Here is a 16,186-nt window from a genome sequence, read left to right as displayed (position 1 = left end):
ACACCTGTGAGTCCCCAGCTCTTTCAGGTCCCGGGTAGCGCCCCTGGCTGAAGTCCTCTGACAGTTCTGTCTTGCTGTGTCCCAGCAAACACAAACATGCCTTGCACCTGTAACTGCATTCCTGCTTCATCAACTGCTGCCACCTCATGGAATCACACCTGTTTTAATTTGGGTAAAACACCTGAACATCACTTCTACTACAGCAGTTCCCGAGTCCTGTAACAAAGAACAAGTTCCTGAATTCAGAAGATAAGCAGACTGCTCTCTCTATGGATTCAGCTCCTTGTACAAGTGGCCAGATTACTCTTTTGAAAAGAAATTTTGGATCTACTGCCGGAGTTGGGAATGTGGTTTTTGTGTTGCATGTATGAAGCTACAGCAACCCAGTTTCTGTCCTTGCTGAGCTTTTGTGCTAATTCTCAGTTGCAGTTTGACTTACTGTTTATGTTGAAATCAGGAGCTCAGGGTGAGATGATTTGGTTTCATGCCCCCAGTGGGGCAGGAGCGCCTCTGGCTCTGTAGCACAAGTACACAAACTCACTGCAGCATCTGGGGCTTCCATGAGTGCAGCAGTGGACACACCTCGGAGGAGGGGTAGGGCTCCTCCACTGGAAGTGATGGGGCTCTGCCACAGCTCTCAGTAACAACTCCAAGAGAGAACAACACCCTTTTGTGTGCTACTACTGGAAAACAGTTTGCTGCATTAGACACTTGTTTTGGAGGCTTATCAATAAACCCTTCAGGCTGGAGATAATGGAACTATTTTCCAGGTGCACAGCAGACCTTGCACAGCTACTATGATAGGAAAATGAGGCTATTAACTCCATAACGACAGAATGAGAAACTCTTGACAGATACCACACTTAAGTAACATTTATTTTGTCAGCATAGATGGTCCAAGTTAAAAGTACTCATGCAGTCATGGGGCCTGGCAGCTGTCAAGAACTTTTCCCCAGTTTGTGCTATGTGTAAGCACTTCCACTGAAGTGAAAGTAAGGCAGAACCAAGATTCAGCAAGGTACAGGCACTTTGTTCCCAGTTGAAGCAGGGAAAAATAAGCCTACAGTACGTCCTGGTCCCCCCACCCCAAAAAAGCCTCATGTGTCTTAAAACAAAATGTAAAAAATAAAAACCCCAAAATACAGAAAGTCAGTGTTCCCTAACCATACACTACTAGTTTATGTCATCATAGGTAAGACAAGAAGTATAAGAAACCATAAACCAAAGCTCACTATTGACAAGTGTTGGTTACCTGCAGTACAAGCAATGTGTGCAACACCAAGTGTTCACAGCAGTGCAACAGCAGCATGACTCAGCAGTGCCAGCTGTGCCTGGTGGCTTGTCTAACTCCATAGCTAAACAACTGCTTGTATAAGATAGGAAAGGTACTTCAGATTCCACATACCTGGTTACAGAAAACAGTGATTTACAAAAAACTCTCAAACAATATTCTAAATAAATAGTTCATCTTCATGGCTATATACAGAGCCTCCCTCACATCAGTTATCCAAGAAGGACATGTCTGTGTCCATGGGTGCTGGGGCAAGTTCGCACAGGTAGAACAGCGTGGCTTCGCTCGCCTCTGCCTCTGTCAGTGGCTCCAGACGCACCAGTTTGCTCTGGGTAGGCTGGGGATCCAGGCTGCTCTCCAGGAGCTCGTCCCCTTCAGCAGTGGAAGGAGTTTCAGCTGTGAAGCTCCCACTCTCAACAGCAGAGCCTGGGTTCCCATCGAGGAATGCAAGGAGTGGAAACGCAGTGTAGTGTATTAGCTGCTTATCTACGGAGGAAAAAATGCCCAGAATATCAATTCATGTCCCTTTCTACATGCAGAAGGAAAAAAAAAAAATCCAGCCTACAGTACTTATTTAAAGAGTAATTAATAAAAGAAGATAGGTGTTTGTGTTTTTAAAGAATTACGTTCATGTATAACATTATTTGTGCAGATTCACCTGCAAAACATCAGCTTCTCTGCCCCTAGTGCAGAGACAAAAATCTAAAAAGCAAATATACTAAGTATTGTGTTTTGGTTATTTATCAGCATAACATAAAACCAGATAAAGAGCAAATAATTGAGATGGCTTTTAGAGTAATGTTCAACAGTTGAAGTGTTTCAGTAGATCACTACAACTAAGCTGATCTGGGCTTAGTACCTTGCATTTCCTGGGAAGCTGCTGGACCGGCATTATTCTTGTTAGTTTCTTTTCCCTTTGTCTCCGTCTGGGAACAAAAGCAAACTCTTAAAATACACGTTTAAAGCCTGTTCCAATGCCACAGGAAAACAGCTGAACAACTACTATAAAAAGTATTTTTTTTTGTGATAAGATGCAGTGGAATAGTTAGTATTACCCACACTAACACACCTTGGCTAAGAAAACATGAAATGGAAACACAGGCTACAAAGCAAGAACCAAAACTAATGCTTTAAATGAACTGGACAAATTCAAAGTGCTACATCTTTGCTCCACTGCTTATTGCTGTATTTCTTTTCTCATCAGACAAGACAGATGAAAGCATTCTGACAGAAGTGCATACAATGTTTGCTAGTAAAAAAATCTCAGGGGACACAAAAGTCAAGAGACTGGTACAATGTGGAGGTAATACAAGTTTTAAAGGACACTACTAATTAATTTGGGTACTTTTTTCCTTTGCTGTTTAAAGCCCAACAGGATGAACTCAGCTGCAGTATTCCTATTCCCATGCAAGTCTTAAAAGCCAGAGCATGAAGTGCCATGATTCCAGTAAAGAAAACAGCAAAAGATGAGTGAATTTTGCATCTCTCACTACTGCGTATGTTGAGCAATGGATTTAAGACTTACTTTGGTATTAGTGATATGATCATGATCTGTGGGATTCATCTGCACAGAACTTGTAAAAAGCTGAGTAAGACAAAAGACATCAAGTTTTAGGTATCTCAGTGTTGCTATTAAGAATACAAGACCATTGCTTCTGCATGTGTGAGAATAACCCCTGAACTTATTCTACCCTCTATGAGGACTGGAGTCTATTTACAGGTAATCACTGCTTTTACAAAGAAAATCTAGCTTTGGTTTTGAAAAAAAAACCAATGGTTTTGAATTCCATGAACCCTGATCACAAAAGAACTGTATGACATCTAACACGGTTAGCTGCCGTCTTAAATTACCAGTTGCTTCTGACATTGCTGCATGGATATTCCTGCCTACAAAATGGATGAACTTAAGTTGCAAGTGACAGCAAGCTGGAAGGAGTCATCAGTAAGTGGAGAGCAGAGCTGCTTTTAAGAAGGATTTCAGTGAAATGGAAGAGGGGACAACAGGCACTCCAGCAGGTTCAACATGTCACCAAGACCCAGTAACCTCATGCACTGGCCCAGGTTAGGCTTAAGGAACAAATGAACAGGGAGAAGCACCTCAGAGAGGTGACATGTGAGTCATGGCAGACAACACCCTGCTATCAGCCAGCAACATGGCCTTGCTACATGGAGGTAGATTCTTTTTAACCCCAGTTCATTGAGAAGACCGCAGATGATGTGCCATGTTATTTCAAAGCAAGAGTATTAATCGACATCTAAATTCACCTCACAACAAATATAAGCATTATTTCATTAAGAAAGCCACTGTTCAATAAAAAACTTAAGCATTCACTTGAGCAGTGGTGTAGCATTAAGACTTCCACCAGTGCTCCAGAATCTCATAAATATTTGTACTTTGCTTTGTAAAGGGAAGGAAAAAAAGATCATTTGTGACTTAAATCAATATTAAACAGCAACAACACACACAAATGTTTTCTATAGCCTATTATGAAAATACTTAAAATTAAGTCAAAATTACATCAACCAGGAGATCTGGATCTATGCTGAACTGTCGTCCTGACAACATAGCCTGGAAGTCCTCTAAACTGCAGTCGATACTGTCCAGATAATCCAGAAGTTCAACTCTAGAAGGCAAACAGTATTTTATTGCCGTATCCCTTAATAAAGAGAAATCCTTAAGTAAACTTTACACAGATGTGCTACATGCATCTAAAAATCTTCACCAGAACTAGAATGAACTAAGTCTTTCACAAGAAATGACCTCTGGAAAAAAGTGAAGACCTTTTAGCCTCTTTAGAGGGGAGCCCAAGTCAGCAGACAGGTGCTCTGGAACAGGTATCACGGGAATCACATCAACATAACAGTATTACGTGACATTAGCAGAGATGCAATTCTTGCATCCACATAGCCCTAATAGGTCTAATCCACCTGCAGGAGTGACAAAAATAAATCCTGACAGTTTACACCACCTCCACAACATTACACTGCCAAATTAAACACCTCAACTCACTCACCTAACAGCGAAAATCACAGGTTGCATCATACAATACTTAAAATAGAAGGCTCTTCAGAAACTGGCTGGAATAACAGTGGCCTGCAAGTTTAAAGTTCTAAGTAGAAATTCTTTTTACTTCAATCAAATAATCAGTTCTAATACTTGAAAAAACAAAAGGCCAGACTACTCACTTTCCAAGAAGATTTATATTCTGTGAAATCACTCCATTTTCATTGAGTATGGAATCCATCACAGAGACTGGGTCTTCTGCAGTTAAAGTTGACTGGTTATTCAGCTGTACAGCACTTGACATGAGTGGGTTTGTGCTGTCACTGGCAGGGCTGACTGGATCATTACCTGGGACAGCAACTGATTCAGTGCTTTTATCCCCTTGAATTACAGGGGCATATTCATCTTCATTATCATCTTCCACGATTACAATATCGGGAGAATGGTAGCTACAGCTACAGCTGTAATGTGAGATAAATTAATTACAACATTTCATACACATTTAAATTGGTATTCTTCCACAGGCTTAGTTACCTCTCACTCTAGTCAAGCTACTAGCAGGAATTAAACTTTTCTACTTTTTAATGCTAAATACAGCAAGATAATCAAAATACCTATTTTCCATTGATGCAGTTCTGTAATGATCAATACAATTAATGCAGCTCTGTTAGCAGTGTTGTGCCAGACCACAATAACCAACTAATAGTTAAAGAGCTATAGGAACACCATCACTTTTGTCATTAGAACAACTATAAGCTTGCATATAAATGTGAAGTATGTACAAGGTCATCAAACCAGACAGACAGCATATATTTGGTGCATTTCCTGTTAAACAGCATCAATTCTGGAGCACCCATAACGAAGCATCCCAGTCTACAGGTTTGTAGTTAACCGTATTATACATACCAGGAACAAAACCTGAAAACCAAGAGCAAGCCTCAACTGATTTGCTTTCATCTCTGTTGTGGTTCTTAACCCTTATGAAGCTGTTAGTTATCTTGTCTCTCTACCACAGCCTTTTTCTCATGAAGCTTTTCTATCAGAGACTGGCAAGCATCAGCTGATTAAGAACAATGGTGCCAGTTAAAGTGCAAGCTACAAATACTAAGTTTTTTCCCTTGAGGCAGAGTACAGGCCCTATGAATCCAATGCAACTCAAGAGAGTTGCATCTAAATCCCTGGACCAAGTTTCAACTTGCTTGTAGCTGAAAGATGAACAACTTCTGTAGTACTGGAATACAGACAGGAAGGAAAATAATCACAAAAAGCAACTGGGACTGTAAAAAATCCAGAACCCTGAAATTAATTGGCTTAAAGCAAAGACCACACTAAAACCTGACAACCACATGTAAATCATTCTCCACAAAAACAAGGGAAATAATTCCTGTCTGTACACATAACCAAAAGGCAGGAAGACGTCTTTTACTCTGGCTTTAGCATATTTAACTATTAGGCAATAATACAGATTGCTTTCAAGTTTCCATCTATCCTCCTGATACTAAAAATCCAACAGCCAATTAACTATTTTGGAACAAATCCAGAGGTCAATAAATCAAAAGATAGTGTGAATTCACAGATGAAGTTTCTATATGTGCAGGAGTGCTGAATAATTCTAACCACTTCACTAAAAAAAATTATCTTAAGATATCTGAATTACTGCATATTATACAACACTGAAAGCCATTTATTAATATACACTTCTTGAGACCTCTTACTTGGAAGAATCTGAAGTGGTATCTTCACTTGTTTCTGGTGTAACAGGAAGATTTTCTTCATCAGCCATGGGATGTTCTTCCTCACCCACATCCTCAGTGACATCATAAATAACAATGTCATCTGAAATCTGTTCCCTTTGTTTTAAGCCCTCATTTCTGTTGAGAGGTACCTGAGAATTATTTTTAAAAGAGTCAGGGCACAGAGGGATGATGAGCTTCAGCATTTTGACAGCTATCACTATCTTACAATGCTTCACATCTAATGAAGTCTAAGAGCTTTCCTACACCTTGGAGATTACAAGCTGTTTGTACAGATCTATGTTTAATAGAAAAAGCCATACAAGTAAATAAACAACTGGAGAATAACAGCTATAGGAAAAAGAATTAGGTAAATACTACAAGCGCAGAAATAAAATTATACTAGCAATGTCAGATAATAGAACTAAAAAATATTAAAATAGTGACTGCTGTTTAAACAGTACTTTGTTATACAGCTACTAACTCTAGTGCCATACTACAGCACTTGTTTTAATGACTTCCTCACCAATCATTATTTGGACAGCAGAAAACAACTTTCAGTGGTGTGACTCATTCAAATGTAACAGGAACATGACATGATTTTGCTGGGTTGGATGCTTCCTTGCAGAGCAACACACTGGACCCTTGTCTCTTTATGGGGTCAGGGATGCCACATTCCCAGAGATAACAATGCAACATTATTTGTGCTATTTCTGACAGCAATATTCTTAAAAGCAAAGTGCTTTCAGCAGGATCATGTCAAGCTGTATTTAATACACAGGTAACTGTTTTAGACATGCTTATGTTGGAAAGTGAATGGTTATTATCAACACATTTAGCTTCTGAAAGGAAACAACACAGCCTATAACTTCTCAGTAACAGCTGTGTTATAGTCTCCATATGAATTAGATTCATCTGCCCACCTGCACAGAGAGTACTCATAATAGAAAACTTACATGGTGGCTACTGTCAGCTGGTTCTTTCACAATTTTCTGAAATACATTCGACTTTGTAGGTCCATTAGTATTCAGAAGTAGAGGCCTACATTAGAAAAAGTAAAGGAAGAAGACCATCTCAAACCCACCTCTCTGATAACTAGTCAACAAGGCCTGTCAGTTTATCAAGTGGACAGAAAGTTTTCAAGACCATACCTCTTGCGTTTTAGGCTCACTAGTTGGTTATTCTGCACCAAGGTAACAATGAATTGTACAATCTGTAAGGGAGAGAACACTATTGTTAGTTGCTATACTTTGTAATTGTTTTTCAAGTACCAAAGCACCTTATAGCAAAAGACACCAAAAATAAAATCTATACATAAACAGCAAAACACTTCCTTTGTATAATAATTTTTATAAATAGCTGTTCAGAAAACTTAAAAAAATCAAGGTAAAAATCAGTGCTGATAATAGCTAAATAGTTATTCAATTGTTAAAGAAAGACTTTTCACATAGCAGGTGGTAAGAGCTGGCTTTTACACGACATCATACAATACAGAGAAAGACATGCAGCAACTCAAACAATTAAAAGAATGACAAAAGGCATACAGGGATGTGGACCATATACATAACCTGTATCTGTAAATAGTGGTTCTGGTGAAAGGCATTTTTGACAAGATTGAGAAAAAATTACATGTACAATTAACAGTATTCATCAGCTGTCTTTCCTTTTGAAATGTTAGCCTTCCTTCTCTTATGTTTTAAATCTAAGACTTTAATGTATTTATCTGGCTTGAAGAAACTGGGAAAAAAAATTCAGTCTCTGCTACAAGGCTACTTGCAGTGATGCCCCTTCTTATATGTCAAAAAAATAGGTCTATAAACTCTATGCATTTATATGAGTTTTGGTAGATCATAAATCTAACTGTTAAATAATCTAAGTTAATTAACATATTATCAATAGGTTCCACTCAATTATCTATTCCTCTGGTAACGTTAGGAATATACAGTCAGTGGGTCCATTAAGGGGGGCAGCACTGAACTTCCAGTACAGAATCTTGTAATTCTTGCAGTGAGAAAGTTTCTCCTGAGATCATTGACACAGAAAATTAGACATCTGATTCCCAGAGTAATAAAAAATGGACGGACTATATTAAGGGTAACTTAATGACTGATGTAGATGTTCTTGAGCCTTTTCCTTTGAAAATGTTTATAAGACTTTATCCTTGTTTTCTACTTATGCAATAAAATACCCTGAATGTTTGTATCACTAGGGTTTGTTCATCATATACCACCCTACACTTTTTTCTATTAAAGAGAGATTTGACATTATAAAAAGTTGAGTGAGGGCAAAGCAAGTAACATGACAAAGCATTCCTACTTCAGAAGCACTCACTCAAGCAACATGACACTTGAAGCCTTACCTTTCGAATAACTTGCTGCTGTTGCAAGTGTTTTGCTCTCAGTTCTGACACTTCCCTCCAAAGGGATTCATTCTCTCTGTTAAAAAATGATGATTTAAAAGTCACACTAAAACTAGTTATTAATTTTTGTTAAAGATCAGTTGGCTTCGTTAAAACTCTTTGAAATGTGTCTCTAGGTTGGGGTTGGTGTGGGAGTGTCACACAGGCATCAAGCAGCCTTGGAAAGTAACTATGAAACAGACCAAAACACAACAAATAGCCTGCAGGGAATTTCCATCTGCTTTAAAGGAAAAAAAAAAAAAAATCTCAAATTTGGCAATAATCATTACTCATACATTCATCATTTAAAAATTAACTTTCAGCATTTAACAGTTACCTCTATTAGCTCCAGTAAATGGACATGTTAGGTGATAAAAAATAACAGGAGCAAGTCAGAGCTAGCAATTTTCATGAAATGCTGCCATTATGGAAACCTTGGTTCTTCCAGTACTCACAGGACTCCAGTTACTCAGACAGTGTAAACCCTATCCTAATGAAACTATGAGCCTTGTTTCCAACAGTGTATGCCATATTAAGAGGCAGATTACGAGTACCAAAAGCTTCAACAAATACGGGCAGACAACATACCACTCTCCTCTCTTTTGTAGCTCAATTTTCAACACAAACAAGCAAACTCCACTGGTGTTTGGGTTTTTAGGAAATCTTAAAAGTTTTCAGAAACAGCAGCTCATATGCAATGTGATGCAGGATACTACTCGCTCCTCAAACTGCTCCTATGTTCAACATACAAATTAAGAGTATGGTTCCATCACAAAATTAACAGCAGAAGTCAGGGATTCTGAACTTTCTCAACTTTTTCACTAGCTTTATCAACATGTTTTGTAGGACCAGGTCTTCTGATTTAGCTCCAGTTTCTACCTCAATCACTTTAAACTGATGGGATGACAATATGGATCTCAAAGACCAACCACTATGTTCTCATCTCTACAAACTGTCAGCTCATTAGCAACTGGCTGTCATTTCAGTCAAAGCCAGCCCTGCTCTGGGCAGCAGTTTGGACTTGATGGCCTTCTGAGACTCCTTTCAAACCAAATTCATCGAGGACTTCAAAAGGGCAAATATGGTTTTTACTCTAGACTAGCCAGATTCTAACAAAGACTATGCTTAAGCAAAAGAAGTTTGCCTCTGAATACCACCCAAGTCACTACAACTGAAGTCTAGAAATGAGAGAATTTACTTATTAAAACCTGAACTAATCAGTGACCTCAGTACCACAGAGATACACTGTCATGAGACATTCTACTAAAAGAAATAGAAACTCTAACAGAGTTTCTGTTGAGGTGATGTGACTTACAGTGCATGACCTTATGCCTATATATCTTCTCTGTATCTACATAATCCAAAGGATTAAGTAATTTGTGAGACACATCTCTCTCACTGTTGAGAATAAATCATAATTTCTAAGCAGGGAGTAATGAAATTCTAAAAAACTATTTACATATGTGTTTTCAATTGTTTCTCTGTCAATGAGGTAACGAATTTCTAAATTAGATTTCTAAACACATTTTCAGAGCTTTTAACTCTTTTACAAGTTTAAACAGTGGGGGAATGAGGACAAAAACAATAGGAAAATAGAAAACAATGAGCAAAGACAATAATTGTCCTACAAAAGTATTATATGCAAGCTACACAAACCAAACTCTGCCTCAAACCAAATACAGTAACTCTTTCAAACTTGATGGCAAAAACCAGCATACTTTATACTAAGAACTGATACTCAGACTCAGCATCTATATGGAACTATTATTAAAGGTGTTATTTATTTAATTGCCTACTACTAGACAGTTCTGCAAACACCAACATTGCCTATTACTTTTAATAATACTAGAAAATTCAATTTTAAACCAACTTTTTAATAGAAATTTATGTTCCTGATTGACATCAGGCAACCAGAAATCAAGAGACACCTAGAATTATGTCTTGGTCTGGTTTCGAGTACCACAATTATTCAGCATTAAGGATCAGATACTGATGAAGCAACTTACCTCTTCAAAAGAGTCAACTGAGATTCAATAGTTGTTTGTTTAATTTGCACCTTTTGAGCACTGCATATTATTTGAGAGAGATCTTCCTGACGGATCTTGTTTTCTTCAGGTCTCGAAGAAGAAACCTTTAAAAAATTAGAATCCAGAAAAAACACTTCCCTTAACTCATGCTTAACTATTACTCTCTTTTGACGATCAAGTATATTTTCTTACTAATGTTGCCAAAATATGCACTTAATTTAATAATAAACTAAGAATCCAAAAAACCCCAAAACCAAAAATACATATAGATGTATACCATCCAAAAAACCCCAAAACCAAAAATACAATAGATATCACCACCACATTAGCTTTAGTTGTTACAAACATTTGTGTACACTCAGACTCTTCAGGCATTTTCCCAAGTGCTCTACTTCATCATAACTGCATCTCAATAACCTGGTGATAACAAGTGTATCACTCTGTGCTGGTTTTGGCTGATGTGGGGCTATTTTCTTCATAGAATCAAATACGGGGCTGTGTTTTGGACTTGTGCAGCTGTGCTGCAGTGCAGTGCTGGCAATTCAGAGATGTTTTTGTTACTGCTGAGCAGCGCTTGCACGTGGACTCAAGGGCTTTTCTGCTTCTCACCTCACTCCACCAGCCGGTTGTCTGGGGCTGAACAAAAAATTGAGAGGGCACACACACACACACAGCTGGGCCAGTTATCCCCACCTGACCAAAGGAGCACTCCATACTATATGGTGTCATGCTTAGCATTTAAAACTGGGGGAAAAATAAGGAAGTGGGGGGGATGTTCAGAAAGACGGCATTTGCTTTCCCAAGTCACCAATACATGTGATGGGGCCCTGCTTTCCTGGGGATGGCTGAACACCTGCCTGCCCATCGGGAGTGGTATTCCTGGTTTGGCTTTGGCTTGTGTGTGTAGCTTTTGCTTTACTTATTAAACTGCCTTCATGTCAACCCATGAGTCTTCTCACTTTTACTCTCCCAGTTCGTTCCCACATCCTGACATGGGAGGAGTGAGCGAGCAGCTGTGTGTGGGGCTGAGTTGCTGGCTGGGGTTAACCATGACATCCAGTTTAATTTGCCGTATTTCTATTTGCCAGCTATATCCACTTGACTCAATACCAGCAGAGCACACTTCAGAAACATAATGAATGTGTTTATAGGTTCGCCCCATTCTCCTGGGTGTAAAGTCTAATGCTTACAGTAGCTTTGTTCTGAAACAACCTACATAAATGAGCAGTTTCTTATATTGCTGATGGTGAAGTCAAAACATGCTCCACGCTTCTAATACTCATTTGCAAATTGTCACATTATATAACTCATGCTTTTTTGCCACCTATGAAATTTTACTATAATGACAGCAAAGTAGATAAAAAAGCCTTGTCAAATTCCCCAAAATAAATTTAAACAAGCTCAAGCTGTAATTGAAAGCAGGGCAGTTTGTTTCCATAAACTCTGAACTTATTTGCACTCACAATCCTGCAGTTAAACTTAACATGAACTTAGCTATTCATCAATACTTAATAGTACAGGTTTTCCACATACTGAATTTTCACTAACCTTCCTTTTAATGTGTTCCAGCAAGTCCTCCCGGCCCTGCCTAAAATACGCATGACGAAACTCTACAGGACCATCTCGCTCCAGTTTGACAATTCCAGAATCAACATGGACGACTTTACGGAAGCCATCTTTAAAAAAATAAAAGAAAAGAAAAACCTCAAAACCCACATTAAGAAATTCAAAGTATGCTGTCCCAGCTATTCCATTACCAATTTTGAGGGTAAGACAGTATCCTAGTTGCAGAGAACACAAGGCCACTGCCCAAAGTTATAACTTAACTTTTACATACAGGATTTAGAATTGTGATAGAATGCAAAAATCCAGGAACTTACACATGTTTAACTGTCTGACAAAGCTTGCCATGTTGTTATGCTTGAAGTACTTGGGAAGAATCTCTTTTGCGAATCTCTGTTCATTCAACACCAAGAAACTCTTTCCATTCTAAAATGAGAGAGACACATTAAGCTACTTAAAAACCATAGCAGAAAACACACTGGGCTTTTAGAATTAATCACCAGATTGGAATGTTTCCTTTGTGCATGCAGTACATTACTGATCTGCTTGCCTACAATTTTCCAAAACAAAAAGCGTACAAACCTTGCAGTTGCAAAGCAACTGAGTACTATCAATTTACATCATCACCTGTATCTGAAGGGGAACGTCTCTATTGTTACACACTGCTTTATCAAGATATGAAATAATCATTACCAGCAATTATCACAGTTTCACTACAGAACAATACAGAACTATCAATTTTGAATGTAATTTTGAAGCCCTGGTAAAGAATCCTAATAAAGAACCTGAACAAGAAAAAAATACCAACAACCAGCTGACAGTCCCATCTGCTTTTCACTGTAAAAGCATGATTGGGTTGATAAGACTTATAGAGCAGATGGAGCTGTCAAAGAGCTGAAGGTGTCCACTGGGTTTTGGAGCTACTGAAAAGGTAGCCACCTAAAGCAAGATTCCCCTTCTGGAATGCCAATTATAAGGGAAGATTATCTTTTATTTAATCCACAGGCTTTAACTAAAATAGAAGGATCAGCTCTTTGTTCTTCATTGACTGCACTCCATTTAACTACAGGGCAAGTAATTGGCAGAATGCAAATTACCTACTTCATAATGGTTTAGGTTTTGTCTACACATCCACAATACTCTCACCCTGTAGTTAATAAGAAGTCTTATCTTCAACAAATGTCAACACTTTTCCTACATCTTCTTAAGAGGCCATTTTTTCTTATCCTCAAATGCCAGCAGTTCTATGAGCCCAAGAAGAACCAACTGTAAGACCACATGAAGGCCCTTGTCCAAAGGCAGGTGTCCTTATTTCAGCTAAGACAGAATTTTTTTTCTTAGTAGCTGGCTGAGTGCTGAGTTTTGGATTCACGGAGAAAATAATGTTGATGGTAAGCTGGTGTTTTAGTTGTTGCTGAGCAGTGCTTACTTTAAGTCAAGGTCTTTTCAAATTCTCAAGTGCTGCCAGCAAGCAGGTGCACAAGAAGTTGGGAGGGTACATGGCCAGGACAGCTGACCCAAACTGGGCAAAGGGATATTCCACACCAGAGAACATCACGCCTAGTATATAAACTGTGGGAGTTACCCAGCAGGAGGGCCAACTGCTGTCTCTGGATGGGCTGGGTACTGGCCTGCAGGTGGCAAGCAATTATATTGGGCATCATTTGATTTTCTTGTGTTTTCTTTCTGTTTTATTACTGTTATCATATACTTTACTTCATTTGAATTTTAAATGGTTATCTCAACCCACTATTTTTACTTACTCTACCAGGGGACGGGGAAGTGAGCAAGTGGCTGAGTTGTACTTAGCTGCCAGTGGGGGTTAAACCACACAGCTTGCTCCTGCAAATCAGCAGGGAGCATCAGAAACAGGATGTTACAAATGGCTCTCCACTGGCTGACGTAGGGGCTTAAGACTGAGAGGAAGGTAGGGAGATGAAAACTTCCAGCAATGCCTACCTACCACCTGCTGAGGATTAATCAAGGGAAGAAAAAGGGGAAGCTAAAGAAGTGACAAGAACAGACTATTTTAGCCAACGCTGTGTATAAAATTCACAAACTGAAGGTGCTGAACCAAGTGACACTACAGTGACCTGTAACACCAACAGACAACTTCCATATGGTATCTCACTTTATCATTATTTTGACATTGTCCAAACCTAACACACGAAAATCTGGGAAATGCATCCACGAGCTCTTGTCATCCTGACAGTCATTTACAGCAAAGCAGTACAGACATTAAGGCCTATAAGCTTCACTGCACAGCTAAATACAATTGTCAACTCCTAGCACCAATGACTACAGCATACAGCAGCTTTCCAAGTGCTCCATTCGGTATTCATCCATATCACAAGTAATCCCAATACTTCCCCCCAACAAGAACAGCCTTGCAGAATCTCAAGCAATTATTCTTAATGTTAATTAAAAAAATAACATAAGGATACCTAACAGGTATTGGTGTATTTACTTGACATAACATAAGCAATAGATTTAGAAATTCTCCATTAAAAGCATAAGCAAACGCAGCATTTTTTAATGTAGACAACATCAATCTTCATACAGCCTTTAGTATCTCTCTTCCAAAAATAAAAAAAAACATCCCCCAAAATCACTACAAACCCCCCCCCACCCTAAAACAAAAACAAACAAAAAAGAAAAAGAAAGAAAAACTGCTGTAATCTACTGAGCCCTCCTGCTTCCCTCTTTGGGAAGTTTTGGTTGAAGGTAGTGGTAAACCATTTTCAGTAAAACATTTAAGACATTTCATTATTTCTGAAGCATTTAAAATAAGGAGCTCTCAACTGAGTTTAACTCAATACCACTTGTAGATATTGATATGATTTGAGAACGAGATTTTATTTAAAACAGCATATACGAAAAAAATGAAGTAGCTATTATGTGCTTAGCTTTTAGCACAAATGTCAATGATGCTCACTGTAACAACCTGCCAGCCCTCCGTTGCACTGTAAGAAGACTGGTGCCCAATTCGACTTCCCCCGTGGCCACCCCCTTCCCGCCACCGCAGCAGGTGGACACCGAGCCCGGGAAGCCCCCGGCCATCCCCCACGTGGCCGCTCCCCACCGCCCCTGCGGGCAGCACACAGGAAACAACAGCAGGCCTGAGCACGCCACTGTCCCCATCCTCCGGAGCTCTCCCGCATTCCCCGGCTCACCGAGGGCGAGCCCCGTTCCTGGTGCACCCAGCGCCCCGCGGTGGGAAATCCCCCGCAGCTCCACGTTCCCCGCACGCCTTAAGAGCGCGGCAGAATATCCCGTCTCCCGGGCCCCTTCCCACCCCCACGGACGCTCGAGACTGCTCAGTCAGAGCCAGCCAGACAAACCCCCAACGCGGGAGTGTCTGGGGAGGCGCCCCCAGGGCGGGCATCGGAGCTCCTACTCCAGGGTTAAAACAAGGGAGAGGCGAGCCGGCCCCTCCCGAGCAGAGCAGAGCAGAGCAGCTCAGCTCAGCTCAGCTCAGCTCAGTCCGGCCCGGCCCGAGCCCACCTAAGCCATGTGGCCGTGCCCTGATTTCCCGTCCTCCCCACGCCGAGGCCCGCGGGCCCCGGTGCCCGCCGGAGCGATGCGCAGGGTGATGGAGGGGGGGGTCCGCCACACGCGGGCGGGTAGGGGGTGGGGACGGGGGGGGGGGGGGGGGGGGGCGGCCGACCTGGCTCCAGGTGATGAGCTGATTGCTGGGGGTCTCGCCCAGCAAAGCCCACAGCTTGCTGAGGAAGGCCGGGACCCCCGGGCTGGCGAAGGGAGGCGACGGCTGCTGGGGAAGCTGCGGGGGTGGCGGGGATGGCGGCGGCGGCGGCTGCTGCTGCTGCTCTTGCTTCATTGTCGCTCGGGAACCTCCGGGGCCTCTGTCTGGGGAGAGCGCACAACCAGACCGGTCTCGCCCCGCCCCTCGCCCCCACCCCGCATGCGCGGCGGCCCCACCGCACGCGCGCGTGCCGTCCCCGCCCCTTCCTCTGCGCCTTACATAACGTCCCCACGTGCGCCGCCCTCACGTGTCACAACAGCGCCGGCACGGGGGGGGGGACGGGGCCAATAGGGGCGCGCTTCGCGACGGGGGGCGGGGCCGCGCCGCGCCGGGCGCACGTTCCCGGTGGGGCAGCGGCGCGTGGCGAGGGGCGGGGCCCGGCTGAGGGGGAGCGCTCTGGCTCCCAG

The 16,186-nt window shown here is 41.2% G+C and overlaps 1 protein-coding gene across 6 annotated transcripts; it reads right to left on the bottom strand.

The window, feature by feature from the left end:
- Positions 1-858: 858 nt before the first annotated feature.
- On the bottom strand, positions 859-15,916 carry HSF2 (heat shock transcription factor 2). Of its 6 annotated transcripts, XM_058836002.1 has the most exons (14): positions 15,684-15,916; positions 12,334-12,442; positions 12,002-12,129; positions 10,433-10,557; positions 8,388-8,463; positions 7,180-7,241; positions 6,985-7,069; positions 6,011-6,180; positions 4,644-4,756; positions 4,478-4,553; positions 3,810-3,915; positions 2,817-2,876; positions 2,151-2,217; positions 859-1,777 (listed from the first exon to the last, which is right to left on the bottom strand). In XM_058836002.1, the coding sequence occupies exons 1-14, from the start codon at positions 15,852-15,854 to the stop codon at positions 1,500-1,502; spliced, it is 1,626 nt and encodes a 541-aa protein (XP_058691985.1). In that variant the 5' UTR covers positions 15,855-15,916; the 3' UTR covers positions 859-1,499. The 6 variants fall into 6 exon arrangements, 5 of the variants coding, with proteins under 5 accessions (XP_058691985.1, XP_058691982.1, XP_058691983.1 ...); XM_058835999.1 differs by having other exon boundaries at positions 4,478-4,756; XM_058836000.1 differs by lacking the exon at positions 2,817-2,876 and having other exon boundaries at positions 4,478-4,756.
- Positions 15,917-16,186: the final 270 nt, after the last annotated feature.

The sequence above is a fragment of the Poecile atricapillus genome, chromosome 3, assembly GCF_030490865.1.
Source record: "Poecile atricapillus isolate bPoeAtr1 chromosome 3, bPoeAtr1.hap1, whole genome shotgun sequence".
Classification (NCBI taxonomy): domain Eukaryota; kingdom Metazoa; phylum Chordata; class Aves; order Passeriformes; family Paridae; genus Poecile; species Poecile atricapillus.
Note: the sequence above shows the minus strand (reverse complement) of the source record. Positions and strands in the feature narration are given on the sequence as shown.

Bases quoted from the DNA above. Each gene is read 5' to 3' on its own strand.
- HSF2 (XM_058835999.1), bottom strand. From the start codon at position 15,854: ATGAAGCAAGAGCAGCAGCAGCAGCCGCCGCCGCCGCCATCCCCGCCA. The intron at 7,242-8,387 runs GTAAGGCTTCAA...TCTCCCTTACAG, and splicing joins AGCAGCAAGTTATTCGAAAG to ATTGTACAATTCATTGTTAC. The intron at 4,757-6,010 runs GTAAGAGGTCTC...CTCACATTACAG, and splicing joins ACCACTTCAGATTCTTCCAA to CTGTAGCTGTAGCTACCATT.